Source organism: Rana temporaria, chromosome 9 (assembly GCF_905171775.1).
Source record: "Rana temporaria chromosome 9, aRanTem1.1, whole genome shotgun sequence".
Lineage (NCBI taxonomy): Eukaryota > Metazoa > Chordata > Amphibia > Anura > Ranidae > Rana > Rana temporaria.
The window spans coordinates 53,178,444-53,200,680 of NC_053497.1; the positions used below are offsets into that span (position 1 = coordinate 53,178,444).

At 45.5% G+C, this 22,237-nt stretch overlaps 1 protein-coding gene across 5 annotated transcripts in view; it reads left to right on the plus strand.

The window, feature by feature from the left end:
* Window positions 1–22,237, plus strand: part of VARS1 (valyl-tRNA synthetase 1) — a 101,994-nt gene that overhangs the window by 34,389 nt on the left and 45,368 nt on the right. The window contains exons 1-8 of one of the 5 annotated variants that reach the window (XM_040323486.1): window positions 673–773; window positions 8,502–8,841; window positions 11,605–11,748; window positions 12,028–12,142; window positions 16,209–16,375; window positions 16,476–16,560; window positions 21,263–21,363; window positions 22,035–22,162. In XM_040323486.1, the coding sequence (XP_040179420.1) occupies window positions 8,527–8,841; window positions 11,605–11,748; window positions 12,028–12,142; window positions 16,209–16,375; window positions 16,476–16,560; window positions 21,263–21,363; window positions 22,035–22,162 (1,055 nt within the window). In that variant the 5' untranslated portion in view covers window positions 673–773; window positions 8,502–8,526. Of the gene's footprint in view, window positions 1–672; window positions 774–8,501; window positions 8,842–11,604; window positions 11,749–12,027; window positions 12,143–16,208; window positions 16,376–16,475; window positions 16,561–21,262; window positions 21,364–22,034; window positions 22,163–22,237 lie in introns of those variants that run through there. The other 4 variants (XM_040323487.1, XM_040323482.1, XM_040323484.1 and 1 more) reach the window with 4 other exon arrangements.

A 22,237-nucleotide genomic window follows, 5' to 3' on the forward strand; every position in this document is an offset into this window, starting at 1 on the left:
CATCACTTGTTGCTATGTTGGTAGATTTTTTTTATCTTCTGCCTGGGTGAAATGTTCTATTGATTAAAGCGACAAAACGCCCGTAGCAAGTGCTCGTTGTCGCGCTAGTCGCTTGAATCGAGCGTTTCCATTACTTTCTCTGGGAAATGGAAACACTCAAAAATGCCCAAACCGCCCGATACGCGGCGTTCCGCGTCAGGCGTTTTAGAGTGGAGATGTGAACCATCTCCATAGGGAATAATGTATTTTTTCCCCTCTAGCGTTTTTGAGCATCGCACTTCAGGCGACGAAACTCAGGTGTGAATGCAGCCTTATACATCTGTCTATACATGCAAAAATATCCGATGATGATGATGAATCATTCTACATTCTACGTTCAAAGTATTACAGTTTGTCCATATATTGCATCAGGCTGCAGTTACCAATTCCTCCACTAGATGTCACCAGTACACAGCCATCTAAGGTGCCCCTAGCTGCTCCCGATTCCCCGATAATGCCACATAGAAGCACAAAGAACACAATATAATTATATTGGAGATATCATCAGCTCCAAAGTCCCAAATTATATTAAAGTTTCAAATAGGATTGAGAAATAGGAGCAAGTCACAGCAATGATTTCTTGAGAAGTTATAATCATTTGAAGTGGACAGCTAAGTATGGGCAAACCGGGGTCCTGAGCGAGTGCGCCGTGAGGGCGGAAGTCGGAAGAGAGCAGGGGGAAGTAAATACACGTGGGGCGCTGTGTGACGTCACCGGAGCGGAGCCGAAGAGAAGTGAGTGAGAAAAGTGAGAGGATGGGGGCGAATGTGTGGACGGGGTGGGGTGTTTGGGGGACATGATTGGAGATCAGAAGTCTCCATGTGCTGAGGAACTACACATGACACACTGCATGCTTCCCCTGGAGGAGCACATGTTCTACACAGAGCTGAGGACTGGCCATGGTTTCCAGATGTTCATGTGACCCCCTAAATGTATAAAAATAAAAGTCTCCTGGAAGGCTCTGCTAGTTACCCTTTTTAACCCAAACCCCAACTTCTGTGCCCCTCTCTGATGTAGTTTCACTTTTGGTATGAGGGCCTGACTTTCCCTGACTTTATGGCTAAGCTCCACCCACTGTCATTGTCTTGTCCAATCAGAGTGTAGAGATGAGCTCAGAAGTGCTTGGATCCAAGTCTGACCCTACCTGATTCAGCCTGCCAGGAAGTTGTCACCTGTAGTTGGCCAATGATGAGTGGCAGTGGTCACAGATCACTGGTCCAGTACAGGGGCCCCTGGATGGTTTGTTCAGATGGGGTCCGACCAGGATCCAAACACGCCGGTACTAATCACTGGTCCTGAGGAGTCACTGGGCAGGAGGGTGGCAGCTGGTGGAATCGGGGGTTGACCGATATCGTTTTTTCAGGCCAATATCAGGTGGCAATATTCTGTACATCACCTTCACTTGCCACTGCCACCCAGATGCAGCTTGTCACACCTGCAACCCAGATGTAGCTTGTCACCGTCACCTGCAACCCAGATGTAGCTTGTCACCGTCACCTGCAACCCAGATGTAGCTTGTCACCGTCACCTGCAACCCAGATGCAGCTTGTCACCGTCACCTGCCACCCAGATGTAGCTTGTCACCGTCACCTGCAACCCAGATGTAGCTTGTCACCGTCACCTGCCACCCAGATGTAGCTTGTCACCGTCACCTGCAACCCAGATGCAGCTTGTCACCGTCACCTGCAACCCAGATGCAGCTTGTCACCGTCACCTGCAACCCAGATGCAGCTTGTCACCGTCACCTGCAACCCAGATGCAGCTTGTCACTTGTCACCGTCACCTGCAACCCAGATGTAGCTTGTCACCGTCACCTGCAACCCAGATGTAGCTTGTCACCGTCACCTGCAACCCAGATGCAGCTTGTCACTTGTCACCGTCACCTGCAACCCAGATGCAGCTTGTCACTTGCAACCCAGATGCAGCTTGTCACTTGTCACCGTCACCTGCAACCCAGATGTAGCTTGTCACTGTCACCTGCCACCCAGATGCAGCTTGTCACCGTCACCTGCCACCCAGATGCAGCTTGTCACCGTCACCTGCCACCCAGATGCAGCTTGTCACCGTCACCTGCCACCCAGATGCAGCTTGTCACCGTCACCTGCCACCCAGATGTAGCTTGTCACCTGCCACCCAGATGCAGCTTGTCACCTGCCACCCAGATGTAGCCTGTCACCTGCCACCCAGATGTAGCCTGTCACCTGCCACCCAGATGTAGCTTGTCACCTGCCACCCAGATGTAGCTTGTCACCTGCCACCCAGATGTAGCTTGTCACCTGCCACCCAGATGTAGCTTGTCACCTGCCACCCAGATGTAGCTTGTCACCTGCCACCCAGATGTAGCTTGTCACCTGCCACCCAGATGTAGCTTGTCACCTGCCACCCAGATGTAGCTTGTCACCTGCCACCCAGATGTAGCTTGTCACCTGCCACCCAGATGTAGCTTGTCACCTGCCACCCAGATGTAGCTTGTCACCTGCCACCCAGATGTAGCTTGTCACCGTCACCTGCCACCTAGATGTAGCTTGTCACCGTCACCTGCCACCCAGATGTAGCTTGTCACCGTCACCTGCCACCCAGATGTAGCTTGTCACCGTCACCTGCCACCCAGATGTAGCTTGTCACCGTCACCTGCCACCCAGATGTAGCTTGTCACCGTCACCTGCCACCCAGATACAGCTTGTCACTGTCACCTGCCACCCAGATGTAGCTTGTCACCTGCCACCCAGATGTAGCTTGTCACCTGCCACCCAGATGTAGCTTGTCACCTGCCACCCAGATGTAGCTTGTCACCTGCCACCCAGATGTAGCTTGTCACCTGCCACCCAGATGTAGCTTGTCACCTGCCACCCAGATGTAGCTTGTCACCTGCCACCCAGATGTAGCTTGTCACCTGCCACCCAGATGTAGCCTGTCACCGTCACCTGCCACCCAGATGCAGCTTGTCACCGTCACCTGCCACCCAGGTGCAGCTTGTCACTACTTACACTACTTCTACAGCAGGGCCGTGAAGGTTTCTCTTTACAAAGCTGCAGCCGCGGACGAGCAGAGAGATAGTTCCCTTATCTCTCACCCTCCGCCCGCGTAAGTTTCCCCGTGCGGATGCCGCTGGGGAGAGGCTGCTACTTCTACAGTACACTTCTACTGTATAAGTAATAATACACTTCTCCTTCCTCTGGAAGCCTCTCCCCAGCGGCGTCCGAGAGGGTAAACTTCCGTACGGTGAGAGATAAGGTCTCTGCTCGTCCGCCGCTGCAGCTTTGTCAAGAGCAGCCTTCACGGCCCTGCCATAGGGGCGGAACATCGGTGATGCGAGGCGGGCAGTAAAAGATGATTTAGGGAATCGGGAAGTGAAGCGTTGCGGCTTCGCTGCCCGGTTCCCTACTGCACATGCGTGAGTAGCGCGCCTTGCCGTCACTGGTCCTCGCTCTCTCCTGGGAACAGTGTGGTTCCCAGAAGACAGCGGGGGCTGCGGGTAGAGGCGTGTCTGCTGCAGTATCGTATTCCCAGAAGTGGGTGCAAATACCTGTCTTAGACCCCCCCTCCCCCCTGAGAGGTGCCAAATGTGACACCGGAGGGGGGGGGGGGATTCCGAAAAGCGGAAGCTCCATTTTTGGGTGGAGCTCCGCTTTAAGAGTTTCAATTTGTATGCAATCAGGCAGGCCCTTGCACTACATGGCTTTGGTAAATCTGAAGACAAAAATCTGCAGACAATCTAACAGTGTGTATGGGGCCTAACCTGGAATGATGGATACTTAAAGGCTCTTATGACCTTCCATTATTAGAGGGTCTATGTTCTGGAGTAAGAGTACATCTTAACCTCTGTGTCGGTGGCGTGTCACAAGGTGGAGGACTTTTCTTCTGAATCATTTATGTATTTTTGTGATGTGTTTTCATCTATTTCCCTTATCTTGGCTACTCGTAAGCCATGAGGTAGATTTACTAAGACTGGAGAGTGCAAAATCTGGTGCAGCTTTGAAGGGAAAACAATCAGATTTTAAAGCTTAAAGTGGAGGTTCCACCTATCTAACAACTTAACCTTAAACACAGGGGCATAGTTAGCCTAAAAACCGTTCGCCAAACAAAAATGTTTAAAACGTTTGTTTACATTTCTTTATGGTCTGTGAAGCAGGCACTTCCTGGTCTGTCTGAGTGGGGCTGGGCGTGTCTATTTCTTTCCAGCATAGGGCTTCAGAATGCCAGGAGCTAAGATGGAAACGTCCATCGCTGTATTTTATAAAGTTTACTTTCTGATGAATTAAGAATGCTGGCGCCTAGATTCCTGGGACGGGTGAGTACATTATTGTACTAAGCGGGAGAAAGTATTTTTTTTTTAAATGAATTTCGGGGGAACCACCCCTTTAACCACTAGAGTACCGGGCCATCGTCAAATGACGGCTCCACGGTTACTCTGAAAATTCAACAGGACGTCATTTGGCGTCCTGTATTCTTGTGGCCACTTGGGGGCGCGCGCGCGCGCCCGGCGCGTCCCCGAGATGCCGATGCGCGTGCCTGGCGGTCGCGATGTCCGCCAGGCACTCGGAATCGGCGGCTACAGGGACAAGACGTGGAGCTCTGTGTGTAAACACAGAGCTCCACGTCCTGTCAGGGGACAGAGGAGACCGATCTGTGTCCCTTGTACATAGGGACACAGCATCGGTCACCTCCCCCAGTCACCCCCCTTTCCCCACAGTTAGAACACAATTTAGGGATACATATTAACCCCTCCCTCACCCCCTAGTGTTAACCCCTTGAATGCCAGTCACATTTATACAGTAATTAGTGCATATTTATCGCATTAATCGCTGTATAAATGTGAATGGCGCCAAAAACGTGTCAAAAGTGTCCGATGTGTTCGCCGCAATGTCACGGTGACAGTAAAAAAATCGCAAATCGCCGCCAATACTAGTAAAAAAATTAATAAAATAAAAATGCCATAAATCTATCAGCTATTTTGTAAACGCTATAACTTTTGCGCAAACCAATCAATATATGATCATTGCGATTTTTTTTTTTACCAAAAATATGTAGAAGAATACATATCGGCCTAAACTGAGGAAAAAAAACGTTTTTTTTTTTTTTAAATTGTGATATTTATTAAATAAAAAAGTAAAAAATAGTGTTTTTTTTTTAAATTGTCACTCTTCTTTTGTTTATAGCGCAAAAAATAAAAACCGCAGAGGTGATCAAATACCACCAAAAGAAAGCTCTATTTGTGGGAACAAAATGATAAAAAAATTGTTTGGGTACAGTGTAGCATGACCGCGCAATTGTCATTCAAAGTGCGACAGTGCTGAAAGCTGAAAATTGGCTTGGGCAGGAAGGGGCGTAAGTGCCCAGTATGGAAGTGGTTAAAGTAGAACTTTATTTCATTTTGGATAGAGTAAGGCAGGGTAATAACCCCTGTCAGTGAAAAAAAAAAAATCTATCTGTGCCCAATTGGGGAGATTTTCCTTCACTTCCTGTCCCATAGCCAAACAGGAAGTGAGAAGAAATCCCTGTAAATCAAGGGAATTCATTGGGGACCCCCAAGTCACCAGAACTAGTGTCCCCATTAGAAGATTTCCCCTCTATTACATTTGTGGGGACACCCCAAAAATTGGGTAATTTCTTCTACTTTTAATTTCAATGATGATGGTAAACGAGACTCTAGAGAGGGTAAATCTCTTTAATGGGGGCACAGAGAGCAATACAAACTGACAGGTGTTCTAACCCCTCTTCACTCTATCCAAAACCAAAACAATTGTTCTGCATTTAGTTATACTTTAAAGGGGTTGTAAAGGTAAAAATTATTTTCCCTAAATAGCTTCCTTTACCTTAGTGCAGTCCTCCTTCACTTACCTCATCCTTCCATTTTGCTTTTAAATGTCCTAATTTCTTCTGAGAAATCCTCACTTCCTGTTCTTCTGTCTGTAACTCCACACAGTAATGCAAGGCTTTCTCCCTGGTGTGGAGAGCCTCTTGAGGGGACGAGCAGGAGTGTCAGGACGCCCACTAACACACAGCTTCTTTCTCTATCTGCAAAGTAGAGAGTGTCCTGACACTCCTGATTGCCCCCTCCCCCCTCAAGAGGCTTTCTCCACACCAGGGAGAAAGCCTTGCATTACTGTGTGGAGTTACAGACAGAAGAACAGGAAGTGAGGATTTCTCAGAAGAAATAAGGACATTTAAAAGCAAAATGGAAGGATGAGGTAAGTGAAGAAGGACTGCATTAAGGTAAAGGAAGCTATTTAGGGAATTTTTTTTTTTTTTTTTACCTTTACAACCCCTTTAACCACTTGCCGACCGATGCACGCCAATATACATCGGCAGCGGTGGGCCAATTGGGCCTACCTGTACGTCACCTTTAAGAAGCCGCACTCTCTGTGACCGTGCCCCCGGACCTCCCGCAAACTCGATGTCCGCCAGCAGCCTGCGATCGTGTCACGGAGAGGCAGAACAGGGAGATGCCTACGTAAACAAGGCATTTCCCTGTTCTGCCGAAAAACAGGACAGTGATCGTCTGCTCCCTGTCATCGGGAGCAGTGATCACTGTCATGTCACTTATAGCCCAGCCCCCCCTTACAGTTAGAATCACTCCCTAGGTCACACTTAACCCCTGCCTCGCCCCTTAGTGGTTAACCCCTTCCCTGCCAGTGTCATTTACACACTAATCGGTGCATTTTTATAGCACTGATCGCTGTATAAATGACAACGGTCCCAAAATAGCATCAGAATTGTCCGATGTGTCCGCCATAATGTCGCAGTCGCGATAAAGATCGCTGCCATTACTAGTAAAAAAAATAATAACAATAAAAATGCCATAAATCTATCCCCTATTTTGTAGACGCTATAACTTTTGGGCAAACCTATCCAATATACGCTTATTTAGCTAGATTCACGTAGGGTGTCCTAACTTTGCGGCGGCGTAGCTTAGCGTGTTTAGGCTACGCCGCCGTATGTTAGCGAGGCAAGTACTTGATTCTCAAAGTACTTGCCTGCTAAGTTACGGCGGCGTAGCCTAAAGCGGGCGGGCGTAATGGTGCCTAATTAAAATTTAGCTGAGGGGGCGTGTTTTATGTTAATGGGGCTTGACCTGACGTGATTGAAGTTTTTTTAGAACGGCGCATGCGCCGTCCGCCTACATTTCCCAGTGTGCATTGCGGCTAAGTACGCCGCACGGGCCTATTGATTTCGACGTGGACGTAAACTACGTAAATACCTATTCACCGACGACTTACGCAAACAACGTAAAATTTTCGAATTTCAAAGCGGGAACGGCGGCCATACTTAACATTGACTACGCCTCCTAGGGGCAGCTTTATCTTTAGGCGGCCTATCTCTTACGGAAACGACGGAAAATTTACTGCGACGGGCGGACGTACGTTCGTGAATAGGCGTATCTAGTGATTTACATATTCGACGCCGACCGCAATGGAAGCACCACCTAGCGGCCAGCCTAAATATTGCACCCTAAGATAGGACGGCGCAAGCCGTCCTATCTTAGATAGGTTTAAGTGTATCTCTGTTTGAGAATACACTTAAACTTAGGTGGGCGTAGATTCCGAGTTAGGTCAGCGTATCAGTACATACGCCGACCTGAATCTAGCTAATTGTGTGTTTTTTTTTTTTTTAACCAAAAATATCTAGAAGAATAATATCGGCCTAAACTGAGGGAATTTTTTTTTTATATATGTTTTTTGGGACATTTATTATAGCAAAAAGTTAAAAATATAGCTTTTTTTTTTCAAAATGGTCGCTCTTCTTTAGTTTATAGCGCAAAAAATAAATACAGCAGAGGTGATCAAATACCACCAAAAGAAAGCTCTCTTTGTGGGGAAAAAGGGATGTCAATTTTGCTTGGGTGCAACGTCGCAGTTCCGAATAGCAAAAAGTGCTCTGGTCAAGAAGGGGGTAAATTCTTCCGGGGGTGAAGTGGTTAATTGAACAAATTAAAGTTGAAAGCTGATTGGCTTCATACAGAACTGCACCAGATTCTGAGTGCTTCACCTTCTGGTGTCTTTGGACTTTAGAGACTTCATATGATCATTTTTGTTTATTTATTTTAGTAACGCAACATTTTTTATTTAATTTTTTCACTATTTTGTTGTGTTTTATCTCACAATGTTATGTTGTAGCTGTTTTTACCTTATGTTTGAGCACTATATTTACACAAGCTCAGTGTTATTTATGTATCTTATGTAAAAATGATTCACTTGTCTTATCTCTAATGTTCTAATTTACAAGTCTAACAAACCTCATTAGTGATCTTTATCCAGCTTGTAAAATGTTGCATGGGGATGATATCACCCCTCACATGATGAAATGCTGAAAGAAAGCCGTGTAATATGGACAGTGAAGCAGCTTGTGTATGTTTAACTATAATACAGATGGGTGTATTTAATGTGTGGATGAGGCGTGCTGAATCACTACAAAGGAATTGTGCTGTGAACAGGACTCTTGACACTTTCTCCCTCCTCCAGCAGGTCTTTACTTCCCCGTCCTACAATGTCGACTCTCTACCTTCCATTATCTTCTACCTCTGATCCGCAATGCACCTGGGTGCGTGTCTGTGGGCAGTTCTCGCCTCACCCTCGCCCAGAGGTAAAAGAAGTCTCTTCAGGACCCCGGGGTCTTCCCCTACCGTGCCTTCTGTCTCCTTCCACTGGATCTGTATGGGGGGCTTGGGCTGTCTCCTACATGCTGGCCCCTGAGTCTCTGTCAGGGGATGGGGACCAGCGAAGCTTCTCTCTCATCAAACAGTGGGTAAACTATGCAGAATCCGACATGCTGCCAGCTGCCTATGGCATCGACCACAAACCGGTAAGAGTTCTTTAAAAGTGAACTTACACATAGCAGCCAATCCCTTTTCTTTTTTCTTTTTTTTTTAAGCTGATCTGTAACCCCCAAGACAAGTACAGTGGTACCTTGGATTACAAGCATAATTTGTTCCTGAAGGATGCTTGTAATCCAAAGCACTCGTATATCAAAGCGAGTTTCCACATAGGAGTCAATGGAAACTCAGATAATTCGTTCCACAGTGATTGCTATTGTATGCAGTACCGCATGTGGCCAGAGGTGGCGGTGGGTGCCAGAGACACTCGGAAACGCTTGGATGCACTCGGAGACACTCAGGAACAGAGTGTTTCAGAGTGGCTCCAAGTGTCACCGGTGCCCCTGCACCTCTGGCCAAATGCAGTACTGCACATCCCAGAGGCTTGAATCCTGCTTGTTTTGTGAGACGACGCTCGCAAACTGTGTCAGGATTTAAAAAAAATAATAGCTCGTATTGCGAAATGCTCGTAAACCGCGTTACTCGCAATCCGAGGTATTACTCTATACATTCTATGCTCAAATGTGTGAAACTTTGGTTTGTTAATTCCGAGTATTTATATTCAAAATCACTTGCCGTTTCCACATACAAGGTAGCAGGGGGATGTCTGTGTTCAGTGGGCCGGATTCAGATACATTGGCTTATCTGTCCGGCCCGCGTAACGTATCTCCGATACGTTACGCCGCTCTAACTTTGGGCGCGAGTTCTTTATTCACAAAGAACTTGCGCCCTTAGTTAGAGCGGCGTAGCGTATGTTGCGGCGTAAGGCCGCGTAATTCAAATGGGGTTTTAAGGGGCGTGTTTTATTTAAATTTCCCTTGACCCCGCGTTTTTTACGTTTAACTTGAACGGCGCATGCGCCGTTCTTGAAAACATCCCAGTGCGCATGCTCGAAAATCCGCCGCAAAACGTCATTGCTTTCAACGTGAACGTAAATTACGTCCATCCGTATTCGCGAACGACTTACTCAAGCGATGTAAAAAAATCAAAACTCGGCGCGGGAACGACGGCCATACTTAACATTAGCTACCCCTCACATAGCAGGGGTAACTATACGCCGGAAAAAGCCGAACGCAAACGTCGTAAAAAAAAGCGGCGGTCTTTCGTTTCTGAATTCGGCGTAACTCCTCATTTGCATATTCCTTGCGTAATAATACGGAAGCGCCACCTAGGGCCGGCCTGGAATTGCCGCCTAAGATCCAACGGTGTAAGTCACTTCGGATCTTAGGGATATCTATGCGTAACCTGATTCTATGAATCAGGCGCATAGATACGACGGCCGGACTCAGAGATACGACGGCGTATCAGGAGATACGCCGTCGTATCTCTTTCTGAATCCGGCCCAGTGTGTGCAGAAGCTTCTCGGGGTGAGAATAGTGCAGACACTCCAATTTATCATTCACAGCAACATTACCTTTACACGACATGCGGTGGACTTGGGGCGGTTATTTTTTTTTTTTTTCTTGAATTCCTCCTTGATCTGCCCACAGTCTTCAGAGTGGCTGCACATCTGCATAGTAACCAGAGGGCGTCACTAACTTGGCATAGATGCCATTCAGGTGAATGATCGAGTAGTTATGCAGAATGGCAGCCTTTCAGGACAGCATGCAGAGGACTGCAGTTATCACTGTAGTAGCCCAGGCTACTACAGTCAGTTACAGCTTTCACAGAGGCCAATTAGGTATCACATATACATACTTGCATGATGCCAAGCTGGCCCAGTGTAACTACTATGCAAAACATATCATCCTTGAAGCTCAGCATCCAATAAATTGGGGGACAAACCTACAATAAAGGCCCCAGATACTTTATCTGTGGTCATGTTCTGCTCCAGATTCTGAGTTTTCTGGACTGCAGAGTAGGAGGGTGCTTCTTCAGGTGGTTGAGGTGGACCATTTCCTTTTGCTATCCAGCAGTAGGGTCTTAACATTTTTTTTATTATGCATTTGATTATATTTTCTGCAGGGCCACTCTAAAATGATGTAACGGCAGTTAATGATATGTCAAACTGACAGCGGGCCCTAGCATTTAAACCTGTGGATGTGGCCCTTGTGGGAAGGAACTGTAGGGCAAGGCCAGGGTCCTTAAAGTGACAAGTGACTTTGTCTTTGTAAAGAGTTTCCTCTCAACCCACTAATTTTCACTTTTCCAGTGTTTTGTTGCTATCTCTGCCTCCATTGCAGCCGGCAAAAATACCCAGCCATTCCGGTGAGGAAGAGCATTTGACTTCCTCCCATGATGCAGTGGCCAGTCATTAGGTTGGGGCACTGTCGCATGATGGAGGAGCAACCAGCCAGTCCTTTTGTCTGGGCTTCCAAACTGGGGATTATGCTAACTCTGATGGAGACAAGAGCAGCAGGTAGGTCAATGGGTGGAGGGAATATTAACAAATTCCAGGCCAAGGACCCCTTTCCTCTTGTTGATATTTTTTCAAAGGTTCCAAAAATATTTTATATTTATTTTTGATTTGCCACATTTGGCAGCTGTAAGATGAAATCAGGCTTGCCGTTGGAGGGGATGCTCTGTATGTTGATAGCTGGGAGTGGTATTTGTCACCTGTATAGTAAGGAGTTGGAGCAATGGCAGAGAATCTGTAGGATTGGAGGATTTGAATACTGCCCTTCAACCACAGTAACTACAATACTTTAGAAATGTTTCTGCTGCTGAAATTGTCCCATTATTTGCCATTCTTTGTGTTTAGCTGTTGCTTGTCTGTAATATTTTTGTCTGATTTTTTGCGACCCTTTTTTCAGACTAAAGACCGTGCTCGGGTGGAGCTGCAAAGAATCCTGGAGGTGTTGGACAGCCACTTGAAAGTGCGCACATACCTAGTAGGAGAGCGACTGAGCCTTGCCGACATTGCTGTGTCCTGCTGTCTTATCTATCCATTTAGCAAGGTATTGTCTGTATACAACAGTTTATCCTAGTCTGTGATATTCCCTGGCATAGTATGCATCGCTCATAGGTAACCCGCTGATTCCAGTGATTGGGAAGCTGATTTGAAATCTGCGATTTGAAACTATCGCCAGAGCTTTCTGGATCTTTGTATCTTTTCAAATACTGTCTTTCTGCAGGCTGTGTGTAACTAATCTGGGTTATGTGTTTGTATATTTTCCCCTCCCCATTTCCTCCTAATCTTGGCCACCTTTATATAATGTCTCTTGTGTTTATTGCAGGTCGTCTCTCCCTCCACCAGGCAGAACTTTCCCAACGTTACCCGCTGGTTCCTGACCTGTGTCAACCAACCACAGTTTAAGGAGATTATAGGAGTGGTGGTACTATTTAATGGAGGTATAACAACACATAATTGTATTTATTGTAACTACACTTAAAGTGATCATCAAGTCAAAACTTTTTTCTTTGTTTAGAATAAAGTGCAGAAGGGTCCCAACAGCTGTAGGTTATTACTGCTATCTGAGACTCCTCTAGAAAGATTTCCTGTCCTGCTCACAATGTTTTACTAGACATTAAAGGGGTTGTAAAGGTTTGTGTTTTTTCACCTTAATGCGTCCTATGCATTAAGGTGAAAAAACACCTGGCAATCACGGGCCTCCCCCCTGTTTTACTTACCTGAGCCAGTTCACCCTCTCTGCGCATCCTCGGCGTCCTCTTCTCCGCTGAGTCCCGGCGTTGATTGGATAGATTGATGGCAGTGCAGGCATTGGCTCCCGCTGCTGTCAATCAAATACAATGACGTAGCCGCCCGGGGACAGGGCAGAGTCATACACTCGGCGGCTATGGACGCCGACTGTATGACACGGGAGCGTGCCGGAAATGTAACCCCCTCGGGAGAGAGCTTCCTAGAAAGGGTTAACTATTGCAGGGAGGAGCAGAGACAGCCGCCATAGGACCCCAGAACAGCAGGATCTGGGCCACTCTGTGCAAAACGAACTGCAAAGTGAAGGTAAGTATGACGCCTTGTACACACGACCGAGGAACTCGACGGGCGAAACACATCGTTTTGCTTGTTGAGTTCATTGTGAAGCCGTCGAGAAACTCGACAAGCCAATTTTCTCCATTCCCGTCAAGGAAATAGAGAACATGCTCTCTTTTTGGCTTGTCGTGTTTCTCGACAGTTTCCTCGACGAAAATGTACACACGACCGGTTTCCTCGGCAAAAAAATATCTCCCAGCAAGTTTCTTGCTGGTTTTTGCCGAGAAACTCGGCCGTGTGTACGAGGCCTGACATGTTTGTTATTTAAAAAAAAAAACTGCACCTTTACAACCACTTTAAAGGGGGAACAATCCAACACCAACACAAACAGAAATAATTACGCTGTTTTATTGATAGGAGTTAAGCTGGATACACACTATACAACTTTTGTTGTTCGATTTCCTTTAGATTTACCTTCAACCATGTAGTGCAAGGACCTGCCTGATTGCATAAAAATGTAAAGGGCCAGATCCACAAAAACGGGCGTATATTTAGGCGGGCGTAGCGCATCTCATATGCGCTACGCCGCCGTAAATCTGAGTGGCTCGTAGGGTATCCACAAAGAACTTGCTCCCATATGTGCGCCGGCGTAACGTAAATCTGCCGGCGTAAGGCCGTGTAATTCAAAGTAGGCTTGGAGTGGGCGTGTTGTATGCTAATCTAGTATGACCCCACGTAATTGACGCTTTTTACGAATGGCGCATGCGCCGTCCGTGGATGTATCCCAGTGTGCATGCGCAAAATCACGTCGCAAATAGTCAATGCTTTCGACGTGAACGTAACTTACGCAAAGCCCTATTCGCGAACGATTTACGCAAACGACAGAAAATTCGACGCTGTCCCGACGTCCATACTTAACATTGCGTACGCCTCATAGAGCCAGGGGTAACGTTACGCCGAAAAAAGTCTTACGTAAACGACGTTAAAAAATTGCGCCGGGCGGACGTACGTTTGAGAATCAGCGTATCTAGCTAATTTGCATACTCTACGCCAAAATCAAGGGAAGCGCCACCTAGCGGCCAGCGTAAATATGCACCTAAGATCCGACGACGTACTAACACGTACGTCGGTCGGATCTAGACCACATTCAGTCGTATCTTGTTTTGTGGATACAAAACAAAGATACGACGGCGCATCGATGGAACTTACGCGGCGTATCAATAGATACGCCGACGTATCTCTTTGTGGATCTGGCCAAAAGTGTTTAGGTTTTGCCTCCTTTTATATGGTTTTGGTTAATCTAAAAGGGAAAAATCTAAAGACAATTGTATAGTGTGTATCCAGCTTAAGAGAAGGCTAGAACTGCTGTAAGATTTATATTTTTGGCTGCTTCCTGTTGCAGATTTCCCCTTACTTCCTGTACAGTAAAAAGTAAACAAGACAGAAAGTAAAGGAAATGATTTCTAACGAGCACCACCTTGCAGTAGGAACCCAGAAGGGGATTTTAATCTTTCAAAACGTCTTGACTTGTACGTTTTCTCTACAGTTTAGGGTACTGCAGAGGTGGAGCTAAGAGGGTCATTCTAGTAGATTACTAAAAATGGGGCGATGGCCCATGTCACATAATAATCCTGTATCTGGGGCCAAAACTAAGAGAACAGAGCGAATACTCCCAGCTCCTATGACATCCCTCACAGGCTGAACCAGGCTAAGCAAAGCTTTTGCTCTATTGTTGCTCACTCTCTGGTGAGCAAAGTTTTGCAGCTTTCCAGCAACGGAGGAGTTATGTCATAGAAGCAAGTAAGTGCTTCCTTTATCATTCCTTTTGTGGGCAAGTTGAAGCCAGTGACAGGATCATTATTGTGACATAGTCCTCAGCAGATCTTGCTGAACATTTACAGAAGAGGCTGCTGCTAAATGACTGATGGATTCTAGCCATGCCTTCTTTCAGAAACAGGAGCCATCTATTACATAACAGACCCTGGTATTTGATAGAATCCATGTTTGCCAAAAGGACTGCTAGAATTGCACAGGGGTGGGCTCAAATACACTGGGTGCCTATGTGAGCTGCTATAAGGGGATAATAAATATTTAAATGTCTTTTTACACTGTAAGAGAAGATGTATCGGACTTTGCCTCTTTTATATAGATAAACAGAGCAAAGTCCTCAAACTTTACAGGACCAACATTTAAATTACTCAACAGACTGAAATTCGACCATTTCTAAAACTTTAGTGTATCCATTTGATTGCACCTTCTAAATCCTCCTATCCTTTACATCGAAGGAAGCTGTCATCTTCGCCTCTGTTAGATCCACAGTTGCCATGGTGCTGCACTTGTGATCAGCTATGACCCCAGTCATTTGATGGCCTAACACAGTGGTTCTCAACTCTTCTAGTGCCGTGACCCCTTGATAACATTTCCCAAGTTGTAGGGACCCCTAACAGTAAAAATTTTTGTAGCGTGGGTTGTCAACACCTAAGGCAAAACAAGTAATTTGCCCCCCTAACCCTTATATTTGTGAAGTATTAAAACCCCTTATGGTACATTTTAGTATGTACCACTCTTTGTTCTCTTTTATTTCCCTTTTATCTCTCTATCCTAATTTCTTCTTTTTTCCCCCATCCCTTAATCTAGCTGTCTTTCTTGCTCTCTCTCAATCTTTCTCTCTTTTTTTTATTTGTTGTTCCCCCTCTTTTCCTTTCCATGTATTCTCTGTATTTATTCCTTCCCTTACTCCTTGGGGGTGGGAGAGTTGGGATGAGTGGCAGTGCTGGTGGGAGAGTTGGGATGAGTGGCAGTGCTGGTGGGAGAGTTGGGATGAGTGGCAGTGCTGGTGGGAGAGTTGGGATGAGTGGCAGTGCTGGTGGGATAGTTGGGATGAGTGGCAGTGCTGGTGGGAGAGTTGGGATGAGTGGCAGTGCTGGTGGGAGAGTTGGGATGAGTGGCAGTGCTGGTGGGAGAGTTCTGATCAGCCAACTTAGGTGCTCTTGATCAAGGTCATTTGCTGATCTGAGAACAGTAGTGGAAACTTTTACTGGGAACTATAATCACAGGTAGTGTTACTCACTGTGTCTCCCACTTCACATTCCTCACCAGTCAGCTGACCTAAAGTCTCTGCCCCCCCCAGTCATGTTGTGAACTGAATGGGCAGCTGCAAAGAGGCTGAGTAGGCAGCTGTGGGCTCTAGGGACATCCCTGCTGGGTGGCTGCAAAAGAGGTGCAGGTTTCAGGAACAGCCCAGGATTTGGTGACCCCTGACAAATCATCATTTGACCCCCGAGGGGGTCCCGACCTCCAGGTTGAGAACCACTGGCCTAACAGTTTTGTTGAGAGCAAAAACAGCTGTGACCATTATTCATTGCATGCCTTGAATGTAACTTTTTTGGGAAACCGTTAAATTGGTGGGTTTAGTTCCACTTGAAAAACAAGGGAAACCCAAGAATGTGGTCCAGACATGACCAGTCTTGTATTCCTACCTAGACCTCAAGAGCTCAAACCTCCATGCCCCAGCTGCACCAACCAGCACAGATGCTGTTGTCAATGGTCCTCCAAAAACAGCTGCTCAGTTGAAGAAAGAGTCCAAGAAAAAAGAGAAGTTGGAGAAGTTCCAGCAGAAGCAAGATAAGATAAAAGTACAGCAAATAGAGGTGAGCGGCTTTCTTGTTTGTATCTTCAGATTCTACAGTCCTCTGTCCTTGTTCTGATCACATTTTGATCTATTTTTTATTTTTCTTTAATGAACATCAGAAGAAACCAAAGGTAGAAAAGAAAGAGAAGAAGGAACTTGGTGTGATAACCTATGATATCCCGACTCCTGCAGGACAGAAGAAAGGTTAGCTGGGAGGGAAATGGATAATCCATATCTCTGTGCATTGTTGTGAAGGATTGTTTTTCTCTTCCATCTACTTTTGGCTCTGGGACCTGTCTTCCCTAACAAAAGTCCACATGAATTGGGTTTCTACCTCTGGAAACGTTAAATGATACTTTTTACACATTTAACCCCCCCTTACAACCACCCAACACCTATGTGCGTAGGCAATAAGGGTGGGCTGTAATGCCCACATTGCTGGGTGGCCGATGTTTATGTGCTGAGAGCATGTTTGCTGCATGCGCCCAGCACAAAGACTAATGCCATGTACACACGTATTGGTTTCCCGTCGGGAAAACTGCCATTAGAGCTTTTGGCCGGGAATCCCGGCCATGTGTATGCTCCATTGCAGTTTTCCCGACGGGTAAACTGCCAAAAAAAAAAAGAAACCGCTCTCTTTTTTCCTGCCGGGATTCCCAGTGGTTTTTAAGCCGGCAGTTTTCCTATGGGAAAAGACTGCAGTGCAGCATACACATGGCTGGGTTTCACAACCAAAGCTCTCATGGCAGTTTTCCTGTCAGGAAACCCTGCCATGTGTAGGGGACAAAGTAACCAAGCAAGGTTATTGGTTTTCCCCTCAGATTTCCCGGTTGTAAAAAGTCTGCTGGGAAACCCGTACATGTGTACTAGGCATTAGCTGTCAGACTGCTCTCAGTCTGGCCTAAAGATCGGTAGCCGTAGGACTTCCTATCATGTGACCACTGTAACAGTGGCCATATGATTGCCAATGATTCCCACCTTCTGGCCAATCCATTCAGAACTATTTAAAGGGGTGGGCAAGAAGGGGGTTAAAAATTGACTGACAGCAGTTTTTTGAAACGCAACCGAGAACAATGGGGAAGCTTAATATTTGTGAAATGTGGCTTCACCAACATCCTTTATACTTGTAACATGCTAATATTTGCTAAAGTCTGAACTACCAAAAATGTAGACCATTCAGGGCAGAATAACACGTTTGCATTGTGTTGCAGTATTTTGATTGGCACACCAAAACATTAAGGCAGCACATCTCTGAGGCACATGGTTTGCAATGCATCACAATTCATGGTAATGTTACTGTGTGTTGTACCATCACAATACATGCAACGTTAGAATGAATCCTGAATAGGTGAAGTAGATTTTTATGCATTAAAGTAAATGTATACTTTAAAAATAAAAAAAATATAGTCATGTGTAAACACATTTTAAATATTTTCACTCTTGTTTTAGAGAAGTAAAAATGAAATACTGCATATTCTGCCTCGTATACACTCTCAGAATTTCCAATGGAAAACGTCAGACTGACGTTTTCCATCGGAAATTCCGACCGTGTGTATGCCCTTCAGAGTTTTTCCATCGCATGTTCTCTTTTCCTCCGATGGAATTCCGTCAGAATTCCGATGTGAATTTGGTCGGACAAAAGTCTGATCGTGTGTACAGGGCATAACAGTTTCATATTTACATATACAGTCAAAATGCGGTGCCCTGGTCTCCCTTACCTGTTGGTTAAAAAAATTATGGTTACATTACATAGCACAGTAGCTCAAGCTAAAATTTACACACACTGATGAATCACTCCATCCTCCTCCTACTGCCTGCTTCTCTGATTAAATTGTTTAGTAAAGTCTTAATGTACACCACAATCCATTGGAGAATTATGGAGGCTGCCATTGACCTCTTCTTCGGGAATATTTGTTACATGGCTGTTGTGCAAATGTTCTGGCTGCAATACTGCCTAATATTTGCTTCAGAACAAGTATAAAGATAAGTTCTAATGCCGCGTACACACGATCATTTTTCGGGTTGTAAAAAATGACGTTTTTTTTTATGTCATTAAAAACGATCCGGTGTGGGCTTCAGATCTTTTTTCCGGTTCTGAAAAATGGGCAAAAAAAATTCGAACATGCTCTATTTTTTAACAATGTTTTTAACGTTGTCGTTTTTCGGGTTGTAAAAAATGGTCGTGTGTGGGCTTTAATGACGTGAAAAATCAGAAGCAAGTTATGAGACGGGAGCGCTCCTTCTGGTAAAACTACCGTTCATAATGGAGTAAGCACATTCATCACGCTGTAACAGACAGAAAATCGCGAATCGTCTTTTACTAACACAAAATCAGCTAAAGCAGCCCAAAGGGTGACATCATCCGAATAGAACTTCCCCTTTATAGTGCCGTCGTACGTGTTGTACGTCACCGCGCTTTGCTAGAGGATTTTTTTTTCAAGATTGTGTGTAGGCAAGGCCGTTTTAATGATCTGGTTGAAAAAAAGTCGTTTTTTCTAGACCCTTAAAAACTTCGTTTTTTTACAACCCGAAAAATGATCGTGTGTATGCGTCATCACACTCAACTTGCAGCCTGCTTTTTTTTTGGACTTGTGACCTATGAAAAAGTATTGATGCCAGACATTTTCAAAAGGAGTCATCAATGTCAGCCCCCTTCCAATGAGAAAGTAAACCATTTCTGCTGTGGTCTATCTTTAGAAATGAATGCACAAGAATTCCTGTCTCTTTGATGCATCCGTACACATCTTGGAGTCTGGATACATCTTTTTTTTGTCTTTTGTAATTCCTTTATTTGTGTAAAGAGTCATAGAAAATACAGACATTAGAGAGATACATCTAGGCACATCATTAATAGAAACTCCAACATATGAACTGCTAACAAAGAGCATTAAAGTGGAGCTCCACCCTAAAGTGGAACTCCCGCTGATCGGAACCCCCCCCCCCCTCCGGTGTCACATTTGACACCTTTCAGGGGGAGGGGGGTGCACATACCTGTCTAAAGACAGGTATTTGCACCCACTTCCGGCCACCCAGTCTTGGGCAGACTGCGGGCATGACGTCACCTCCCATCCCCCCCGTTGTGTTCTGGGAACACTCGGCTCCCAGTACACAGCGGGAGCCAATCGGCAGGCGTAGCGCGGCTCGCACATTCGCCGTAGGGAACCGGGCAGTGAAGCCGGAGCGCTTCACTTCCAGGTTCCCTCAACGAGGATGGCAGGGGGGGGGGGGGCAGCAGAGTGACGAGCAGTCGCTCGTCCTCTGCTGTGGACGGCGCTGGACTCCAGGACAGGTAAGTGTCCTAATATTAAAAGTCACCAGCTGTAGTATTTGTAGCTGCTGGCTTTAAAAAAAAAAATTCAGCGCAATCCACTTTAAGGCAACGATCCCAGAGGAAGTATTTAATAGGACAATCCAATACCACGACTGAAGCATGTATAGTACTGCTTTTTATTGTAGGGGAGCAAACATCAAATGGCATTGAAACCAAAAAAGGAAAATATGGCAGGGTCATGTGTGGTGGCAGGTGGAAGACCTTGAGTGATCAAGAGAGTTCCACTTATATAGTAATCTGAAATTAGGAGTAACGGGGAGGAAAGAGAGAGATAGCGGAGTTGAGGGAGGGCGAGCAGGACCAGGAGCAGGACCAGGAAAGAAACGCAAAAGAAAAAGAAATGAGGAGGAGGACCGACAATGAAAAAAGAAAAAGAGGGTTGATGGGCGGAAGGGTCACCTGGAGTAAGGCTCAGAGCCAGATCGGTTTCCCATTTAATGAGAAATGGAGGAACATGTTCTTCTCCAGGGTGAATCAGGGAGGAATATAGCAAGGAGAGGGAATAATGTATGGGTTCCCCTCTGACATAGTGATTCAAAACATGTGAGCGGGCGAAAGTAACCTGGGGCACGGGAACAACGTTGGAGAGAATAGCGTAGGCAAGAGCCACCCCAGAAGTCCAGAGGAGGGTCACTAAGATGGGCTGGGTCAGAGGAAATGAAGGTCCCTGTTGACGTGAGAAAGTCAGTCAGGTGAGTATAGCCCTGAGCTTTAAGATGACAAAACCAGAAGAAGACCTGGAATGAATTTGAGATTACCTGAGATGGGAATAATAGATGAGGGAAGTGGAGAAATGTAAGTTTCGAAACGTTTCCCGTGCAGCAACCCTCCTCAATAATTAAAAATAAACTATATTACACCTGCCTTTACACACACATGAACTTTAATGGTATACCAGTCGTAGTCTGTAGGGTTCAATATTGAGTTGCCCACCCTGTGCAGTTATAACAGCTTCAACTCTTCTGGGAAGGCCGTCCACAAGGTTTAGGAGTGTGTCTATGTGAATGTTTGACCATTCTTTCAGAAGTGCGAATTTGTGAGGTCAGGCACTGATGTGGACAAGAATGCCTGGCTAGCAGTCTCCATTGTAATTTATCCCAATCTGTTATATTGGGTTGATGTCAGGACTCTGTACAGGCCTGTCAAGTTCATGCTGTTCAGCCATTTAGCTATTATTTGCGGGAGTGTGTTATCCTGAGGGTGTGTTATCCTTAATGGTGGAGGATTGAAACATACAGATGTCCCCTTTCAAGGAAATGTCTGCACTGACTCTCTGCTGCACCAACACCATGGGTGGATGACTATGGACTTTTTGATATTTTGGATCATTTAGCGCTGCTGCATTGAGTGTGATATACTATAGCAGTGATGGTGAACCTTGGCACTCCAGATGTTTTGGAACTACATTTCCCATGATGCTCAACTACACGACAGAGTGCATGAGCATCATGGGAAATGTAGTTCCAAAACATCTGGGGTGCCAAGTATCACTGTACTATAGTATTCTGTTTACTGTCATTTCATTATATTGTGCTTTTTGGAGTTTTTCTTAACTGTTTTTTCTTTTGCTTTTAGATGTATCTGGTACTATGCCAGATTCATACAGTCCTCAGTATGTGGAGGCAGCCTGGTATCCATGGTGGGAGAAGGAAGGGTTCTTTAAACCAGAATATGGGGTGAGTTCTTATGTAATATGAAATTGTGGGCCTGTTAACACCAGCTGCATATTTGTGTGTGCACAGTGCCTCTGATACCCACTTGCTGAACAGACTTTTTCTGGAACTTTTTGTTTACAAGTTTTAAATTAGCATTAGCAACCAAACATTACACATATATATATATATATATATATATATATATATATATATATATATATATATATATATATATATATATATATATATATATTAGCAGAGACCCTAGAGAATAAAATGGTGATTGTTGCAATATTTTATTTTAATATTTCACACTGTATTTGCGCAACAGTCTTTCTAACACAATTTTTATAAAGAAAAATGCACTTTAACCGCTTAAGGACGACCTGCACATATACGTCGACAGAATGGCACGGACAGGCATATCAACGTATGTTTACATCCCCTTTAAATGCCTGTCCGTGTGGAAGCTCGCGACCCTGCTGCCATCCCCGTGAGTCGGACCGTGTGGCCCGCAGACTCGATTGCCGCGGGGATCCCCGCGATCGTCTCACGGAGGTATAGAGCGGGGAGATGCTTGTGTAAACAACTCCTTTAATGTTGGGCTGAAGGTTTTCTCTTCTTTTGCATTTTTGTCCCATATGTTAAACTATACAGGTTTGCGAAAGTGATCACAATATTATGTCTTTCAGAGAACCAGCATCTCAGAGCCCAATCCTAAAGGCACATTCATGATGTGCATCCCTCCACCAAATGTGACTGGATCTCTTCATCTAGGTCACGCTTTGACGAATGCCATTCAAGACAGTCTGACTCGCTGGTGAGTACATGATGTAGGCAGCATAGCCAGAAAAAACGAAATACATAATAATAATAATGTGAACTTTTTTAGAAA